This window comes from Glandiceps talaboti, chromosome 13 (genome assembly GCF_964340395.1).
Source record: "Glandiceps talaboti chromosome 13, keGlaTala1.1, whole genome shotgun sequence".
In the NCBI taxonomy this organism is placed as follows: Eukaryota; Metazoa; Hemichordata; class Enteropneusta; family Spengelidae; genus Glandiceps; species Glandiceps talaboti.
In genome coordinates, this window is record NC_135561.1 from 1,517,501 (window position 1) to 1,539,709 (window position 22,209).

General features: G+C 33.2%; 1 protein-coding gene across 1 annotated transcript in view; it reads right to left on the reverse strand.

Annotated features, from left to right (window-relative positions):
- The window catches only part of LOC144444876 (glycine receptor subunit alpha-2-like), a 14,460-nt gene extending 5,842 nt beyond the window's left edge, over window positions 1-8,618 (reverse strand). Inside the window, exons 1-3 of the mRNA XM_078134427.1 lie at window positions 8,612-8,618; window positions 8,179-8,246; window positions 2,153-2,376 (exon numbers count right to left, since the gene is read on the reverse strand). Of these exons, the coding sequence (XP_077990553.1) occupies window positions 2,153-2,376; window positions 8,179-8,246; window positions 8,612-8,618 (299 nt within the window). The remainder of the gene's footprint in view (window positions 1-2,152; window positions 2,377-8,178; window positions 8,247-8,611) is intronic.
- Between the last annotated feature and the right edge of the window lie 13,591 nt (window positions 8,619-22,209).

Here is a 22,209-nt window from a genome sequence, read left to right on the forward strand (position 1 = left end):
ATACGTACACATGTATAGTTATATGAAACAAGCAATATGCATATGCAATTTCCTGTACGTCTCTGACGTCAATGATAGTCTCTGCATCCACAAATTGATCGAGCCTTTCACTTTGTTTGTCTACAGACCTTTTGATTACTATTTGATAAAAAATATTTCAATATACCTTAAATGAACTAACACGATAATTATTTTATTCGACGGACATAATTATATTCAGACATGAAATCGTAAACACCTAGCACAACAGCAGAAACAGCACATAACTCTTAGATCGCCATATAGGTATTTCCTGACTGTAAATTTGTGTATATTCCTTTATATCAAAGGATTAATTTCATATTCAAGACAATAGTTCCAGTAAACAAAATATTAATTTGGTAATTTCAATTTCTTTTCAGACACAATTTTTATACCGGTTTAAGTACAAATTACCATAATGTACATTTACGCCACTGCAAACAGGAAGGCTTAAATCCAATGTTGTGTGGAAAATGACATCAATATTTGTACTAGATATTTTAATGTATTATTCAAGTGTTTTTGTAAACTATCCCCCCCCCCCCCGCCGAGTAACAGAGCTTGTACACTTAGCTTTCGGCATGTCTTCAGTAAGACTGATTAGTAATAGGGGTGGTGCCAATGGTAGCGAATTTAAACCAGGTCACATTCAACTAACCTAACAATTGTGGATTATCTGAATTAAGGTGGATCATATAGAACAGCTGAGGTACAAATAATAGATTCACTTCATTGACACTCCATTTATCGAGTACTTGCGGCAGGTAATGTTGCTATTTCAAAGCTATGTATGAAGCTATCGAATATTGATCGACCATGTTATGTGAGTTTCTGTTTATGTTTCAAATAGTATTATCATAAAGGGAATCTGTTACGTCCATTGATATTACCTTAGTGTGTGTGTGTGTGTGTGTGTGTGTGTGTGTGTGTGTGTTTGTTTGTGTGTGTGTGTGTTTGTTTGTCTGTTTGTTTGTTTGTTTGTTTATTTGTTTGTTTGTTTGTTTGTGTTTGTATTTGTGTTTATTTGTTTGTTTGTTTGTGTGTGTGTGTTTGTGTTTGTTTGTTTGTGTGTGTGTGTGTGTGTGTGTGTGTGTGTGTGTGTTTGTTTGTGAGGGCCGATGAAATGTTTACTTGGAGTGCCACAGTCCATGCCTAAACATTAAAGCCATGGTATTCTATATATAGACAAACAAACACAAAACGAACGATTCGATGACATTTTCCTTAGATGCAAACACAACTTACATCATGAAACTGCACATGTGTAAACCTTTCAACGCCATGGGGTCGTTTCCGCACAAATTTCGAGGCACAATGAACACGACTACAATACTGGACCAGATTTACGTGAAGATTTTGTTATCATGGTGATACAAGAATTGTGTCTATGACATTTTAAACTTTCCCAGTTGCAACATCGTAGAAATAACCTGTACAAAATGATAAATGAGTGACGGGCATAACGTAATAAGATTTATTGTAAGGATCACACTAAGTCATCTGTTACATCCCATTTCTTAGATAAATCGAGATATACAGTTTATACACATGGGGATTTGAAATATTCATATACTAAGATCATATGTGTGCTTTTGCATGTTTGGAAAGGTAAAAAGGTGTTGGACATTTCGCTCTTTCTCTCTCTCACAATATTAAGTTATTTCGACCTGGGAGAGTCGTCTAGTCTAGTTAATATTGTATGCAAAATAAACACTCGGTTCAACAATATATAAGTCTTCTTTAAACACAAGAGATATAATTATATATCAATGAATGAATGAGTGAATGAATGGATCAGTCAGTCAGTCAGTCAGTCAGTCAGTCAGTCAGTCAGTCAGCCTTTAAACATGCACCATGTTTAAATTTTCAGTTATTCACCATCCTATAGTCACAATAGAACGATATGAAATATATTACCAACTAAGGGTAATTGATAATGGAAGCGGGTCAAATCGACATAACAAAAGGCATCTAACACGTGACTTGTTGAATTATCCAGTATTTTATATAAACAACCATATTAAGGACACGTACAAAACTTGTCTGATTACGACCGGCTGAAAGATTTCAATGTGAACTATTTAGAATGAATTGAAATCAGCATATATTCTATAATAATTAACCTATTTACCTTGTACTGTGCAGAATTGTTCCATCCGTGTAAATTCGCAGCAGCGTATTATCCGTCGTGATAGTATGAAAATGGCCTGTCTTTTCATCAGGAAAGAACAATGGAGGTAGCCAGACTTCTCCTACTCCATCAGCACCCAGTGTAACACTGTGGTTTTTATCGTCAGTAAACATCAGCCGTTCGTCCTTCCAACGAGTTCGGAAAAACATAGTCACAGTGTAATCCTGATGATGTGAAATAATGTATAGTAATTAGTATGTCAAAACAAGACAGGATAATCATGACCATAAACATGGCCCCTTCATGTAAACCCATTCATATTAAATCTTATTTACACCATTCTAAATATGTATAAAAATCATTTTAATTAAAGACATTTATTTGAAAAAATAAGGAAAATGCAGCCCAAGTCCTCAAGTTAATTACTAATGAGTGCTTTATTGTTTCTAAAATTCCTTTACTGATAGACTTCAACGAATTACTTTGGGTACTGTATTCTTAATTAGATCTTTATTTAATTACTTTGGGTACTGTATTGTGTTGTGTTGTGTTGTGTTGTGTTGTGTTGTGTTGTGTTGTGTACTGTGTTGTGTTGTGTTGTGTTGTGTTGTGTTGTGTTGTGTTGTGTTGCGTTGCGTTGCGTTGCGTTGCGTTGTGTTGTGTTGTGTTAATTGCATTGCATTGTATTTTTCTTCAGTTCATTTTTTTTATAATTATTAATATCTTCACTGGTAAGTCCGTAAATATAACTAATATTCTGTATCTGACATGATTTCACCAGGATCCTCCCAACGTCTGATAACTAATATATTACTGTAAATGCATAATATTTACAAGTACCATTTTACGTTTATATGTGTACATTTGTACATTACATCCGTCTCTCTAATCATATCTTTGTAATTAAATGATGGGATGAGGAGACTAGTCTGGCACAAGACAAGTTTCCCAACTACTTAGAATTAAGAATTACTTAGCAATAGTGCAGCCAGTGAACGACATGATTATGCATGTCAATATGGTAAGCAATAAGAATGTAAACATTGCATAGGTTAGACACAACATCATGGAATGTTAATAAAGGAATTAAAGGAGATGGTCAAATGATATTGCGTCTTTCTAAGATTGCCGTAGTTTTGGATTAGGGTTAGGTTTTGAGCTCAGACATAGTTACTATGAAAATTTATTTCGACTCTGGTAAGCCAGAACACATTGTTCCCGCTGACTTGAACCGTGTCGTAAAGAGGCACGTGGATGGTTTTCGTCACTGTCATGGTAATGGCTTCATTTCCAAAATAAATGATCTAGATCATTTAAATCATTCAATTCAAATTGGCAAGGTACACCTTATTATAGTCATTATAATTTCCAAACAGTAAAAGTAAAATTGATATTTGTAAAGAATATAAGTATTCACTAAAACCAAATAAATATACAACATAGAGTTCTGCGATTACGCACTCGACGATACATTACTTCACGTCGACAATTTCATAGGGTTAAATTTAAACGGGTCATGGGGCACCGGTACCACTGCTATAGAGTGAGAAAGATTTGTATATTTATATCATCCCCTGTGCTGCAACTACCGAAATAAATATAGACAACATAACATAATATGGAGTCTAAGAAAGTAAACATGATTAAAAAACACTGTCATATTAATCATTTTGAATATCAAAATACCGAATGTTAATCCACGTGGACTCGTAAATTACGAGTATATATATTGGTTTTAGACAATGCGATTCATGTACTTAACGTGTGACAGGTAAGAATAGATAACAAGATTTATTAATTTTGAATAAAGGTCTGCAGCTGACACGTAACATATGGTTCTTTCTATAGATGAAAACTGATACCACCCTTTTAAATATCTCGCAATGTGTTTTTAAAAAAGAATTTTTTTATGAGACCTTGTTTTGACAAGGGGAGTAGACTCATAAAACATTAGGCCATAACGTATACGTATATAAGACAAAGAAAAAATGGGATGATCTCAGTCTTTATTGTTTGTCAGATAATGTTAAGTGTATAAATCGTCAAAGTATACGAACAAAGACACCCCACCTCCACCCATACAATGAAAAATGAAATTCGTCACATATTTCAAAACTGATAGGATGAAATAAATAACACAGAGACCATTTGGTAAACAATGGAAAACCTGAACTAGACACTCACACATGAAAAATATATGTAATAAAATCAAATAAAAAATCTACCTACTCCACCTATTCTAAACTTACCTTGTGGTATCTCAACCACCGCAACAGAACATTCAAATGAATATTCAAAACGGCTACAAATTTACAATCACCGAAATCATGTAATTAGTTCAAATGTATAAAACAATTATCGGATACTTTTTTAGACATTTAACCTCAGTACACCTAATTGAAGTACATTTATTAACCACGTGGCGATTACGAAAATACAAAGTTATAACATTATTAGCTGTTTCATATTCAATAACTGGTAAGAAACACACATTTATTAACTTTATTTATTTACGTTTGCTATTCTATTCTGTTCTATTCTATTCTATTCTATTCTATTCTATTCTATTCTATTCTATTATTGTCCATTCTGTTCTGTTCTGTTTTGTTCTATTCTATGCAGATAAACTGCTTTATTAGAACATCGTGTGATATACAATTAGGCATTCAGCATGTATAAGACAAATCAGTGATTATCATTTAAGTATACATTTATTTGTGCATTAATTATTTCTGTGCATTTTTACATTTGGATATTGAGGAAAAACACGTTTCAGCTCAAAATCCTTAACCTTTTAGGAAATGAAAGGCCAGCAATAAAAAAAACTGAGCTGACCTTCGTACCATATGTCCGTAACGTGTTTTGTGAGCGGACACTACGATAATATAGTGTGGGTGGACAAGAAAAAGAAAACCATAATAAGCAATGCATCGTCACTCCACATGCAGATGAGCGTAAATCATATGACACTGGGATAACATTTGACAAATGTATGATTTAAATGTATTAATCTCATAGATTACTTCTTGTCTTGAAATCTATCCACGCACGCTCATCCCGTCCAACGACATTTCATTTACAGCTGTTGAATAATGGATTAACATTCCTAACATATACTACGTGTGACAGTTTTTTGTAATTGGTGGCTTGCAATTACCTTGCAATTTTCTGCACAGTTTGTAATCACATTGTATAAGTACTTTCATGAGCAATCAGTTTAAATGGACAACCGTTATATATAGTTATTCAAAAACTGAATTCTGGATTAATGTATTGCCAATGGTAACCGATTGGTTTAACGTTTTATATCACAAATATGAAAGGGTGTGAATAAGGTTGAAAATCCCTGAAAACTTTCCTTAAACTAGGAAGTTGTGTCTTTTAAATATCAACAATGTTTTGACCACTATAAGAGGTGCCAGTGATTGCCATAAATGTAAGCTATTCATCACTTTGTCACAGTTACTATCTAAATCCTAGCATCAACTATATATACATCTCAAATAAAAGTAATTTTCCTACTGTAAAACATTTGAAAAGTGCAGAATCTAATCTCTAAAATATACAGAATACTTGTATATACGTTTGTGTACATATAATCTTTTTCCAGGAGCTCGTGGTTACTATGTCAATGTTACATTATCACATAGGAAAGGGTCGAATGCACGTATATATATATATATATATATATATATATATATATATATATATATATATATATATATATATATATATATATATATATATGTATATATATATATATATAGATACATACATACATACATACATACATACATACATACATACATACATACATACATAGTTTTTATATTTTTTCGGTTAGTGATCAATCACCTGACATACAGATAGTTTGTTTTCAAGCACATCTACTTTCGAAATTAAAAGCGGTATACGTAACCCAAAAACTGAGGAATGAGGAATGTTTTAATGTACTGGTAAGATGTAATTTGTCACATGGCTGATGTCTGTATGGGCTTTCGTTTTCGTAATTCGTAAGGTTAAGGTGGTTTTAACCTTCTTAGTGTTATTTAAATCAAGGACGAACTGCATAAGTACTACCCTGCATTTTGATGTGTTCTAGTAAGATTTAAGAGGTGACATGCATGGCGTACATCGAAATATAGTCACTGTTGTATCGAGCAATATAGAAATGAAAGTCACCACTATGCATGTATGTATGTATGTATGTATGTATGTATGTATGTATGTATGTATGTATGTATGTATGTATGGGTTGGATGGGTAGTTAAGCAGGCAGGCAGGCAGGTAGGTAGGTAGATAGGTTGGTAGGTAGGTAGGTAGGTAGGTAGGTAGGTAGTTAGTTAGTTAGTTAGGCAGGCAGGCAGGGAGGTAGGTAATTCTGACTACTCATATACACCGTATTTGTTTGTGAATTTCTACATATGTAATAACCACGAATGTTTCCATTTTCAATTACCTCTACTACTATGCACAGGCCTATATATGCTATCATGTTATTGTATTTACTAACCTATTCAATCAAAATACAAGAATTAAACTAAAACATTTTGAAAAAAAAGGTTTTCCAAATGCAAATCTCGTTACAATCAACTTAAAATCACAGCAATAACAGTATTCGTGGAATCGTATCTCTGGCCTACTATCACTGTTACCTAAAACAAAAACAATTACTAATCCACCTAATACTATTAATGTGACTTCAAATGATAATTTTATACCCTTCCAAAATTTATGAGATGATATATGATAATTATACAACGGTTTGTCAGATGGTCTATTATATATAGCAATCTATTGAGAATTAAACGAAACTTGATTGATTGTGTTAATTGTACTAATATGATCGTTTTAATCCAGTTGTATAATCTATTTAGTTCCACATTTACCATGGTCATTATTATGTTTCGACTAGTGTAACAACTAGTGACCATTGCTAACCAAATGTAATTTCACATAATACTGTCTCAGTAATAATACCTTTAGTAGTGACAAGTTCGTTTGCCTGTACTTTATTAGAATATATTAACTTTATGCCTGGATATATATTTAATTTTTAGGATCCACAGCAGGAGATATGGAAGTTATTAGAATTTTGAGAGGTGGAAGTTAGAATATCATTGATAGAATGTTAAAGAATAACTCATGCATTAGCCATTAACTCTGGAATGATTGGACGCTCCAGAGCGTATGTGAAAGAGATAAGACATACATCTTTATTTGTTTGTAATTTAATGACAGGCATAGGGTTATTCAATAAAGTTATTCCAATTACTGTTTGCATGATTTAGTGAGTAAACCTAACTATTCTCCTTGAATATGTATATTTATTAAGTGATTCATGTCCTCCCGTAAATGTACAATAGCTTTGACTTACATACCATTGTTCATTTTTATTGTACACTCTTACCGTTGTACTGTAAGTACTACATTATATTGCTTTGTTGGGTAGGGCCATGAAGTCTGCTCTCAGTCTAATTTAAATGAGCATATTATGCATGGGATCACATACATATAAGTATACAATGATAAAAAAATACAAAATTTTATTCAAAAAAATGAGTTACAGATATAGATTTAACACTCATGCCAGATAGATATTTCTGATGGTATCATTTATAGCACATTCACAATTATGTGACTTCTTTGTTGATGAAAAGTTGGAAATCCCTGCCGATACAACCTAAATTAATCAACATGGAAGCCACGTAGAATCTTCAATGACAGACCTGCAATCAAGTCCTACTTAAGGGTGGGATATAAATTAAAGAGAATTTCCAACAGGGGAAAGGTTTAATGAAACACACTCGAACAGCTGCCGGAAGCAACATTTCAGGATAATTCATAGGCGCTCCATATCTGACTTCTGAGATATGATAGCTAAACTTACAGATGGAAAGACACCTGAAGATAGAAATTAAGACCTGCTGGGAACTATAATGTAAAGACGTATGACTATGGAATGGCATAACTAATAGCCTAATATAGTGACGATACATTATGGCAATTCTAATTGTAATACTTACCATATTGGTGTCTGATGAAGCGTGGAAATGGTTAATGTGAATGCTCGTTGTAACTACGACAGGGGGCCCTGTGTGCAAAAAAAAATCATTACAATATTAACGGAACTGCAAGCTAAAAGTAATTATGCTTCTTCTTCAAAAAAACCCCAAATCACCCCGTATTTTTCAATCTACTTGCTAGTTACAAGGAAACATAAACATGGTGTTTTTAATATTCCATTGTATATTTCCGCATAAAGGATTTGTAGTTAAAATGGGTATCGTATTTTACTGTGATTTATAGTGTGCTCCCAGGGCGGGGTAACTTTTGTTATTTTCCGTATTCATAACATGAATCTATGTATGTGTGTTTGATATGTTGATCTAAATAGAACCTTGCGAAATCAGATTACACCTATACAGGCAGTAAATGACTCTTTCACGAAATACGAACCTTCCATTAAAAGCGTATCCATAGAAAATAGCCTTTGAACTGCCGAGTGATAAAATGAAGGAATGTAAAATATACGTGTAAGATTTATATGTTATATGCTATATCTATCTATTTGAAAATTCTCTGCTGTGTAATTAGCATTTCTGACTGAAATCTTAGTGATCCAAATCAACGAGTTTTATTGCATTTTGATAATCTAATTTCTTCTTGCTGATTTTAGGATCGATACTATGTTCTGAAGTTTCAAGTTATCAGTATAGGCCAATTCGATTTTCAATATCACACGACAAGGAGTGCAGATAGACACAACAAAGCGATGCGATGGTGAAGCTTAAGGCTGTTAAGGTTTCTTCAAGGAAGCTGTGATTTATCTACTTACAATTTTGGTACAATGACGCGCTCCAAATTGAGATTAAACCCACAAGAGGCTAAAGGAGCTCGAAAATTCAATTTTCAGGTTCAATAAATCGTGATGTGGATGTACTTTCTATGACTTCCCGCGAGACAAGTAATCATGACATACGGCTTCGTCTGAACACACCTAAGGGTGTAATTCCGATGCCTTGGAACTTAATAAGTCAGTGTCAATTTCAAATCAGAGTAGGAAAGTCGATTGCAGAATAAATGAGTTAAACTTGTCAGTTTAATCAAGTGTGGTGTACTCGACAATATGCCATCAAGACTGAATTAAGATATATATGGTAATATCCAAGTGATAAGACTAATGAATGATGCCTTGAATATAACAGAACCAATTTGTAAACTATAACATAGTTCTCTGCTGCTCAATTTTTTTTCTTCAAATTTAACATTTATGATATAACGAACACGACTGTATGTCAAATATAACAAATTGTTAATTCCGCAGTAAATCTTGTATTGGTGTAGGGAAGTTGATTAAGTCCATATATAATCGTACGTTCTGACAGAATGTACGACAAGTGTGTATGTGAAATTCGACATTGTGCTTGTTTTTGCGAAAGGTTTAGAAACATTTTAGCATTTCGGAATGGGTATAGTTTGTTTCACGTGATCACCTAGATATGTATTTTCAGTATTTCGTGACTTGAATGGATATATATATATATATATATATATATATATATATATATATATATATATATATATATATATATATATATATATATATATATATATATAGTTTGTTTATTACGCTCTGCCACTGCGGTATAGAGCACTATTTTAGCAGATTGATACTCACCGAGTTATATACATATATATATATATATATATATATATATATATATATCAGCCTATGCATCTTTCGAGCTAAAGTATTCTGTTTGATCGAATATGTTGCTTATAAGAGTTTAGGAGCTTTCCATATACTTTATCAATCATTGTCGATATTTGTCTACTAGAAGTGTCGTAGAGTAATTGCTTGTCTGTGGGTTTGATTCATTAGGAATGTTTGACCTTTGAATAGCAATCATTATCATATAATTCTACGATCTCTAAGTGACCCTTGACCTTTGAACTCACGTCAACTTATGGAACATAACTCAAAATAGAGTATAGCGTAAGTACAGGTTGAGATGTGGGTTCAATTTATGATGAAATACCACACAGCGATTTTCACATCTTGACATTTCATTAGAGAAACCAGCTTTCTTACTTTGCCTGTTAATCCACTAGTTGTTACGACAATAGTTCACCTCCTCCTTAGCATAAAACCTGACTTAAGGATAGTTTTGGAGTAAGGTAGGATATGTCAAACCACTGCTTCGTAAAAGAGCTTTACATGTCTAGACCGGATTATAATGAAAAACAATACATGAATCATGTGTATCGAGATACTAATTTTGCTGGCAAACATCTCTCTATAGTTTTTATCGTTTTGTGCGGTTGTTCCGTTGTTTACGATTAAACACATTGTAACTTAAAATTAAACCTAGAATATTGCAATAAAAGTGGTCGAAACAGTTAAATATTTGTCAATTCTACAACTGTTTTCAATTCTACAACTTTAACATGTTTGTTTCTTTTTATTTATTTTGAAATTTTGAAATCTAGTATTTGACCTTTCATACTTTCATTACAACGGAAATCGCGAAATAACGAACAAAACGACACCTGGCACTACAAAAATCTTACAAACATTGCTATATTTGCGCAGAAATGTTGCTGAATATCGTCTGGCACGACAAAAAAATCACATTTTATCGTCTAGCATGACTAAAATGTTGTTTCCCTATTCAACATAAAAAAAAACAGCCTTAAAGTATAGCCACTAAACCTTACATTTATCTGAAAAATCAATATTGCAGAAAACTCCTGGGATTCTGATAGCGAGATAAAAATGCTGATATTCCTGTCATCTGGAAAGATAGATAAGTATAGTTTATAAAATATAGCGACATTTGGGAGAGTTATTGCATTATAGGAGAGGATCCAGCTACCATTGAGCTCTACAGAAATTACAATATCAAGATAAGACGAAATCATAAAACGGCGATCGATATACCACGATCTGCATTTATAAGTAAATAGCCATCATAAACAAGATAATATGAGTGAATACAAAAAGTAGGTGCGTGTCTGTGTGATAAAGAAACAAAGGTTGTACATAACATCAAATGAACAAAGTGGAAAGTTTAACACGTACACGGTGTCATTGACACAAGGATATACACATTTTAACTCGATTGCGACTAAAAATAACATAGCCTACAACGCACAGCAGGATCCTTTACCCAATTACATTGAAAAGTAATAAACATTTTTATTCTTTCATAAAAGATGGCTTCTGCTGCAAAAAAAATACATATGGACTTGAGGATTTTAATTGTACTTTCAAACTGTTGATCAACAAGAATACTTGTCCGCTTCTATATCCCCACTGTGACCGGCACCTGTGCAGTTATTTCTGTTGCATTTGAAAGTTGTCTGAGTGTATATACGAGAATACATATCGTGTTTAATGAGTTAAACATCAAGGCAACTTCAACTGTCCTGTAAGTTGAACCACTGAATGAAGACTGCAAACATAAATAAAGACCGGTGGCTAATATTTTGAAATTACTTGCAGCAATTTACATCGACGGATCCTAATTTACTGCAGCAGTTAATTGTAATCGTAGGATATAATTTTTCATGACTATTATCTTTAAACAAAATGTGTTTAATACTGTACGTGCATGTTTCACCAGCGCCTCAGTTCATCAGTATTCAATCATGTTCGAAAATTCGTCATCATTCAAGTACAACGGTAATATCGTTTGATAATATGTAGGGCCTCATATGCACACAACTCATCGAGGACATTGTATATGACAGCATATAGGCAAACACAACGGGCGCGTGGTCGTTCATTGAGCGTGTGAGTAACTGTCCATAAGGTATCTGATTATGCCTACATTGTGATCAGACTAAATCCGTCACTTGTATCATATACATTATATATAGTGTTTATTTACCCAAAAGCACAAATGAACATTACAGATACACATACAAAAATACTATTTCGTGGGTAAATAGGGGAATCGGGAATTAGCTTACAGCTATTCAGCTATGTAAACCAACAACATCTTGCAACATCTGTATGTCTTCCTTCAAGACGTACAGCGAACTCTGAAAGTGCCGTTTCGTATTTAACTAAATTATAGCACTTGTTTGATCAAGATATTCCAGTATTGGTACGGCATGTCAGATTTGAACATTTGTTTCAAAGGCTAGCTAGACAGACGGACGGACAGACGTACAGAGAGATGAATCGATGGACGGATGGATGGATGGATGGATGGATGGGTACGTAGATATGTGGGTGGAAGGATGGATAGACGGACACTGCTTATATATATATATAATATATATATATATATAATATATATATATATATATATATATATATATATATATATATATATATATATATATATCTGTGTGTGTGTGTGTGTGTGTGTATGTGTGTGTGTGTCAATTTTACAGTGTTAAATGACGTAAACATTGAATTCCAAGGTTAGTTTGATTTGTCTCTGAGTGCCATGGATGGTGTGTATTCTAAATATTTTGTGTAATGTATGGGGGCTTGTTTAAAAATTAATTCCAGTTACATACGCTCTAGACGGGATTCTGGCATGTACAAAAGAGCTGTTGATTAGTGGCGTACGAACAAGATTAGTTAATCCAAACTTGTTTAAATAAAACGTTAGCGTCAATTCTATTTCGCAATTATACTGTAGGATTGTACATTTTTCATTTATGTTTTCCCATTGCTTTCTCTTCTGTGGCTTTCTTTCTTCATAATGAAGTCATATGCTGTAGTGAACAGTTTGTAAATTTCAAAGTCAATTTGAAACAGTTTTGCAACTCTCATTAGTGTTAATGGCATTTGGTGGACAGATTTCTTAATTTCAATGTACAATGAGGCTAGGTAGATATGTCGGGAGGACTGAAGATGCATTTAGTATTGAGATCTCCATTTGTTATTGAGTGTCCTTTTTGTCATTATACCTATAGCAAAAGCCTTTTGTAGATTTTGTAGCAACGTGGCATAAAAGCAATGCACTTTAGAAAAGACTTGTCGGAAACGAAATACAACATCACAAAACACAAGGGTTTCAAAATAAGTATTTCCTGTTTGATTACATTTCTATATATATTTTATAAAGGTATTACAGTAGTCATGAATACCTACATGACAGATTGTTACAGAGGTTTGTCTTGTATCGGATATATCATCAATTTTTCGTAACCATCCCTCATCTGCCTGTCCATATTAATGCTGTTCACGAATTTATCATTCGTGACAATCCCATAATGACATTATACATATTTGAAATAAAAGAACCCGAGCTTAAATATTATTGAGATACAAGAAGAACGTAGTGTGAATACTTTGAATTTTCATTTTACAAACCATATTTCTTAAAAGTATTTTCTAGAAGGGATTATGTATATACATTTCACTGAAATAGATCATTGTTTATCATGATTAAAACACTGTAACTGAATTGATAGCCTGACTTTAAAAGGCGTAACATGATATACGATGGCTTTAGGAGAAATGTTAAAGAACAGCTGGGCTCTAAGCTTTTAAGAACGCTTCCATTACGTTATGTCATTCATTATATATGATTTATCGAAAATGCGAGGTTTCAAAACAAATTGCTTTGTTTATCAGATTTACCCTTTTATCTTAACTTGAAAGCGATGAAATGCGAAATGTCAAAAAGATATTTTCTTCTCGCTTGATAGTTACAGGTAATGACTAACAATTTAATGGAAATAATTTCGTCAGAGGTCATCAGAGGTCATTCATTTAATGATAATCAAGCTAATGCAGCATAACGTTTTTCTTATTAACGTGCCACAACATAGGTATAAACATTAAATCAAGATTAATTTCTAAGTCAGATTTAAAGAAGTATCCTATTAATAATATAATTTCAATGATGATTACATCAATAATTCATTGTCGCGCAATGTATTTATGACAGAGCCTAGAGAAAAATGTGAAGTACCAAGGAAGGTTGCAAATTCAGTTTATAGATGAAACTTAGTGAGTTAGTTAGGTAGTGGGGGTTAATGAGACAGCCACATACAAATCATCATTATCATGTTTACAGTGACAATGGATTCATTACGTTTTAATTAAGTGTTTCCACTTGATCGCAGTGCAGGGTATAATCAATAAAGGGATACAATGATTGGATTGGATTAATATAACTGCCTTGTTTACTATCGGCATTCTAGTAACAATAGGTAGTATAAATTGTTTGATTTCCCTCTTGTAATTATCTATCCATTCACTCATTTTTATATGAAATCTTCGCGATTGCCATGGTCTAAAGTAATTCATTGTTGCAGGGGGAAAGGGAAATCATATTCAATACCACGCGGTGTAATTCCAGAGAATAGCTTTGAGAATCAAGTAGTCAGGAAAAGGTTTGAGCAAATGTTGGCGAAGTAGTATTTGTACATGGATGTATCGTGCTTTTACCTTGAAAAACGTCCATAATTTATATTGTCGATATGAAACACATCGTATAAATCTTAATAATCATCATATCCCAAGTGACTTTTTAAACGGATGGTGTCTATCATTAACCACAGTGATGGAGATTCTTTAGAACACATTTTTTCAAGAGTGTAAATATCGACACGGACATACTAATTCACCATCTTTAATGCAGCAATATGAAAATATTGGCATTATTCAATTGATAAAAATGAAGCAGCCTTGTTGTAAACAATCATTTACATCAACAACTATTTATCTGGTCTTGGGTACTAAGACCCAGGAGGGGCACCCTTCCGATCACTCAAGATAAGTTATCAGACGCACTTCAAATAATCCTCCACTCCGTTACGTCTAAGCACGCCCAATTGACTTGAAAATTGACAATTTTTGGCTCATTATTCGCAGCTCATGCCTCGTTGTTAGCGCTTTCAAGTCAGTATTGTAGGATGCAAAGAGTTTAATATCCAATACACAATACGAAGATATATCACCAGACGCAGAAGGTATTACAAATAGATTTGATGAGATTATTTTGAACAGGCCTACCGTTTTTCATAGACAAGTCACATTTACCGATGATACGATATTATTAACTTGTGGCAACCTTTTGAAATATATCGACAAGTCTATTGATTGCCGTTTCGTTGTTTGACTGAAAAAGTGCAAATTCTGGTGTGCACGTGAACTACTGGTGTATTCGTGAATTACTACCGACACTTTGAGAATAAATTGTCTTCAAAAAACACTGATATGTCAACTTCGACGTAGATGTGTCAGCTAGAAATACAATGCAGATAACAGGACATGACTGTAACAGCTAGACCATGTAACAGTGTATACAAAACAAGTTATGGCACAGTTCTCTGAATTTAATAGGATTTCATAGCTGTAGCACAGACATGTAACAGGTATCTAACTGTACACATTTGGAAGCAGGGATGTACACACAGATGTGCTTCTGGAGATGTGTGTACAAGTTCTGCTACAGGGTCTGAAAATGTAATCATATTTCTGGACGGTATTTACGGACGTGTAACAGGCCTTGTGTATAAATACGTATTCTAGTCAGTATTTTTCTTATATAATATCTCACAAATGGGTAATAATACTGTGTTACGTGCATGTACAAACAACCGTCTAACATGCCTTTGTACATATTCATGTATAAAGACTTGTACACAAGGTATTAACAATACATGTACAAAAGACAGACCCAGTGACGTGCCTGAGCATGCATCATTATACGATAGTCAAGCACCGTTTTTGTCTTTGTACAGACAATACCCTGGTTGTGTCTACATCACGACAACCCGTGTCTATGTCACTGATTCTGTGGTTCTCGAAATATGAGTCAGAACCACTCCACTAGGCGTCGTTATCAAATCTTTAAATGTATGATCAACAAGACTTGTAGTGAAATGATAAACTGCATACGAGAGGGTGTATGTTGTGTAACTGGAACCACATACTTTATTTATCAAAGCCCTAAGTTCGGCCTTGCGGCCTCACTCCAAATGACGCCGAATGTCTCCAAATAATATTTAACTAGTCTGTGTGTGTCAACTATAATTGTTGTTTCCACATATAAACTATCGACCACCTGTGTTCTTCCTGGCATATCGTTTGTGGAATATACCACATTTGATAACGTTATGCACATTCTATTCCGGCGCCTGTTTGTTACGACTACAGGAAACAAAACTTTTGTTTTTTATATTCTATATTGACTGAAATCAACCCGGAAATATTTTGATAGATTACAGTTCTGGGTGGTTTTGGTCAGTATCGTAAATTAAACATGCCGCTACGTCATCATCACTTTCTCCATTGAAAACAATGTAACTTTCGGTTTTCGAATATATGAGGCAATGATAAAGTAATGTAATCAGACCTCTGCGACTGTGGCTACAACACCGTTATAACCATGTGCCATATTTACTGATACAGAAATCTTACAAGTGCTGCAAGGCCCTGTTACACGTCGAAATTTAAATTTTGCACGAAACTAGAAAGTTTTGACACAGTTTAAGCCACTCCTCCTAATCAATTCAAATCCTCAATCCCCTGGTTTCATGTATAGGGCCAAAATCAATGACTTTGAAAAAAAATTAATGATGCTTACCATGAAAACTTGGTCGCATTTTCTTGTCATATGACTGGCGGAGTAATGTGGTTACCATGGAAACAGACGGAGGTCGAGCCGATGAATCTGGGGATGTTGGGGATTCTTCGGGATCTCCGTACACTACTGCATAACTGAGAATAAAGCGAATATCATATCGCAGCAACGCCAATATACAACACTAGATAACAATGTATGTATGTATGTATGTATGTATGTATGTATGTCTGTCTGTCTGTCTGTCTGTCTGTCTGTATGTATGTATGTATGTATGTATGTATGTATGTATGTATGTATGTATGTATGTATGCATGTATGCATGTATGTATGTATGTATGTATGTATGTATGGAATATAAACTTATTGATTGTGAACACCATTTCTTGCCAAAAGTAGATGAACAAATGTTTTGAATGAAATAAGTTACACGAAAAAACTATTCTCCGGCTCATCACACATACATTTGAAGCAATTACAATTACAACAAGTTTTCTCAATATAAAGGTAGATAAACTATACATGCAATAATTCACTTTGATGCGATTCGTCCATTTTCAATTAATACATTTTTTTTTTGTTATAGTGAATCTCATGTCCTTGTACTGTGTAAGCTCTTAATGGTAACTATGTTGAAATGAAAACAGATTGTATATTAATATATTATAAAGCAAATAATACACACTGTTTCAATCTATACTATTACAAGAACAATAAAGAGACTTTGGAGAAAACAAACACTTTCCGTATACATATACACAAGAAATGAAACATATTTGTTTTATTTCTTGTGCTAAATGTATGTGCAATTAATAAAGTATGACTGGCAAATGTGTAAACGACACCACATACACGCGTATTTATTATATTATATATTATACAGTTGGTCTTTTCATTGGCCGTTTGTATATCCAAAATATTAAAAGCTAAAAACACCTTGTGAGCGATTTTGGGTTTTTCTTTTCTTAGCAAATGAGATAAATTTGACATCATAACCTTCAAGTTTTGGGTATATTTTCAAAACGTACACTTTACAAGTGAGTCTAACGACGTCCATGGGATTCGTTTTTAGACGTAATTTCAAACCATGAATACGTGTTTACGAAATCAATATTTGAAATTACATGTGACATTGGAACTTAGTGTTTTGGGTTGATATGAAAATACTTCTACTTTTTGAAATGTTGCATTTTTATCACCAAAATATCATATGAATGAGACAATAAACATCTAAAATAGATAAGATAGTGTCTAAACCTGTCTGTATTTGTGAGCGTTTTTGAATGCTCATCCATAAAATATGTTTTTTAATATAATATAATCTAATATAAGGTAAATTCATTATCGACAAGAGTATATACATTCAGTTATAAATGTCTATTCTATAACAAAAATGAACAAGTTGAAATGTAGTTGAATTAAAAAACAATCTATATTCAGACATTCTTGTTTACTGCATTTTATTGATTTAATACATATGTGAACATGTTATTACATATCGAGTGCTTAAATTGAATTAGAAATGAAAAAAAATATATAATGTATAAAGGTGATAGTAACATGCTGTATGTTGGTATACTTCAAGATTATTAATGCAACTCGAAGTGTCTTCTACTTGTATTCACCAGAGGCATGGTTGACATGCATACCTTTTTTCGGTAGTATATTACCTTGAATTCGCTTGCTAATGCAATTAAGAATCTCAAAGGGCACATTAAAGGTGTTTATGAATTGTTTCCATTACGTTTACATTATATCCCACACTAAAAACATACAAACTATCCTACTCTACAGATGATGAATATTTTCACCGAAAATAAAGTGTATATTTTAAAGACTTACCACACAAAGTGGACCATTAATATTATAATCGAGCAATTCGTCATATTGTCAGGTCTTTACCGATATTCGTACCATATGCTATGCGAGCTTGGCCAGTATTTTTGTCGCAAGACTCCTGTGAATATAAATTAAACTTTGTTTTCATTTCCATGAATACGGGGACCTTTTCACTGTTGACACTGTGTATTGCTATTACTCAAAAAAGCTTGTCATTTTCGCTTAATGAGAAACGGTAATTTTGATGTTAGCTTACAGTATCAGCAAAAGGTTTAATAAGATTCGTGTTTTTGTTCATTTGCAGTATTTACTCACGAGATTAAAGCCGTCAAGCCGACGTGACCGGAATAGAGTTTTTGTTTTGTTTGATGTTGTATGTTATGCACTTAATGAATAACTTACATTAAGCAATACCGCTGAAGGGAAGACGACCAAGTCTCTAAAACTACTTTCTAATTAGACAAAAGTCATCCATCAAATCAAAAGCCATCTTTAGAGCTTATCTGAAGCATCTAGGTTCCCTTCTACTAATACTATCACAAAAATAAGGTTTACCGATTCATTCATTATAAAATTCTAGCATCAGATAATTTTGACGGATCTTTGACAACAACGCAGTTATCTTTTGCTTTGTACTGGTTTATGTTTGTCTAAATATTAAATTACTGAAATAATGCTTCCATTTTATCAAATATTTCTATTTAAACCAGTTTTTTTTTTATTAGTAGAATTGATAAATAATTCCCTATGTAAAGTTATTGGACAGGTGCTATTGCCAACCCTATTACAGCCAGTGGTCAATCAAGTTTACATACATGTACTCAGGCGTTGATGATGTCTGGTATTGTGTATCGCTTCATGTCAATACAAGTAAGCCAGAACAGTGTCTGTGAGTTAAATGTACAGTTGTTTAGAAAGCTCCCAGCTGACCAGTTCACCATTCATGTGTTTGACGCAACGGTTACATACACTACTTGAATAATTTACAATGTGAATTAACCCTTTCCGGCGACAAGTTGTCTTTCAATAGAAAATTTATCACACCAGAGTAGCACTTCCTTTTGAATTCATTTACTCATATAAATTTCACCTGACTGACCACGTTACTTATTACTTTGTGTTTTATGTACTTTTTAAAGATATTTTTATGACTCCGTGAAAAACAGCCACTACTTTGTAGAAAAGGTGATTGGATTCCGATAAAGAATAAGAATAATACGTGATCTAGTTATTTTCCAATAATGAGCAGCTGTTGTATCCAGAACAAATTTCCAATTGTGGACTTCATCAAACCTCTATTCATCAGACACATATGGCAAAAGTATGGCTGTATATTATTCGCGTAAAATTGTTGACGGTCATAAATAAAGTCACTCAAAAATGGTATTCATAATGGAAGTCAATATTTGCAAAACAAACCTAAAGCAACACTATATGTGTTACTAGCTGTAACACAAACTAATTATAATAAAGACTACAGAAAAGATATCTCTCTTTGGCTTATACATAAAAAGTAAAAGAATAATTGCCCAAGGGTGTTTCAGTCTATCCCTTGTCAACGAAATTAAACGAGTGTCTGGAATGTGTATCAATCATATTAACAGTGATATCATTCACGACGTTAAGCTTTCCCTATATAGATGACATTCTGCAGCACTTCAGTGTTGACCTCGTTGGACTCCAAATATGGATAAAGTATTTGGTTACACATGGCTGCATTATAATTACATGGTCCGGTGCGTTAAAATATATAGAAGTATATGTTTTGTTACAGTAGTGACAACGTACTATAATAAACGTCGCCTGTTTACATAATGACAGGCAGTATTTTCACATTTTTTACTATAATATCTTATATAATGATAGTTTGCTATGAAACATGGGAAGCGATAAATACTTTGTTATAATTAGTATTGTCACGTCTGTTACTTATCATAATGATAGTGTACTGTGAAACATGGGAAGCGATAAATACTTTGTTATAATTAGTATTGTCACGTCTGTTACTTATCATAATGATAGTGTACTGTGAAACATGGGAAGCGATAAATACTTTGTTATAATTAGTATTGACATGTCTGTTACTTATCATAATGATAGTGTACTGTGAAACATGGGAAGCGATAAATACTTTGTTATAATTAGTATTGACATGTCTGTTACTTATCATAATGATAGTGTACTGTGAAACATGGGAAGCGATAAATACTTTGTTATAATTAGTATTGACATGTCTGTTACTTATCATAATGATAGTGTACTGTGAAACATGGAAAGCGATAAATGCTTTGTTATAATTAGTATTATCACGTCTGTTACTTATCTTAATTTTTTTTTTTAAATCTCAAATTTATTTGAGATGTCTACAGGATTACCCCATTTACAGACACTCTGAAATTGGTACACTATCATAATGATAGTGTATTATGAAACATGGGAAGCGATAAATACTTTATTATTATTGCATTTCCATATCGTTTGACAACCTAAGTATAAATACCCGGTTGCATGTCTTCTGTCTTGAGTTCATAAATAACCTATCAATTGCTGTTTTATGTATCTCATTTTCATGTAAGTGCTGGCAATGTAATAAACTGTAGTTTATACACATGAAACTCTGACATCAAAAGAATTTATTGGAAATTACGTTATAGTGGCGATTTAGTTCCGCATCAATGGTCTGTTCTTGATAGAAGTCAAATATGTATAATATTAAGTAGAACAGAATTAAACATAGTTTCATTCAACTGTACCTTTCGTGATAATTTATTATAATAGTTTCACAAATTTGTATGCCAGAGGAATTTATTATGATTGATTTAGAAATTCCTGTGACAACATTGAGACAACCATTACAAGGAATTGTTAAGTGCCACACACGGCATACATTGAATGTAGAACACTATAATTTGTTATCCGAACATTTCAGCTAATTTTGCAAGCTAAAAAATCAACTAAAATTGTGTAGCCACTCTTTACGTGTACATCACGATTGCATGTCAATATCTTACCAAATCGTAATGTTTACTCAAAACCTGACTTTATACTGCCATTTTCGGAAATTTGATATTTTGAAAAGGCTACAATGATGTCAACTCAAATTGAACACTGCTGCTATCATACTCAAATCAGTTGTATGTAGATCACGGCTATTTGGTTACACATATACTTTTCAAATTAAAACGATATAACGTTTGTCCACCATGTTATCGTTAAATGTTCCGGCGATCACAGTCAACGGTTCTTGATCAATGCCAGTGCTAATGGAGCAGTGTAAAATACAGTCACTCACGCTTTTCAAACGTGGCACTGTTTGTTGGAAAACCCCTTTTAAATGCATGTCACGCATGAAACTGGAATACAAGGTATAAAGATGAAAGTTTCGGTTGTATCTGCGATAAACATTACGGGTTAATCTCCAGGGGAAACTACACATATAGTAATGAAATGCAACCTGTTATCACACTTTTAGCTTCTTGATTTCAACATCTGAATGATTTTATGGGCTTGAATTTTTATAAAGATAGGATCACTATTCGAGGAATTGGCACAAGAGGAATAATTGGAGTTTGCTTGACGTGCATCAATAAATATGCACATAAAAAATTGCATGTATATCTTCAATAATTTTCGGAAATGCTATATTTCTGCTGATTA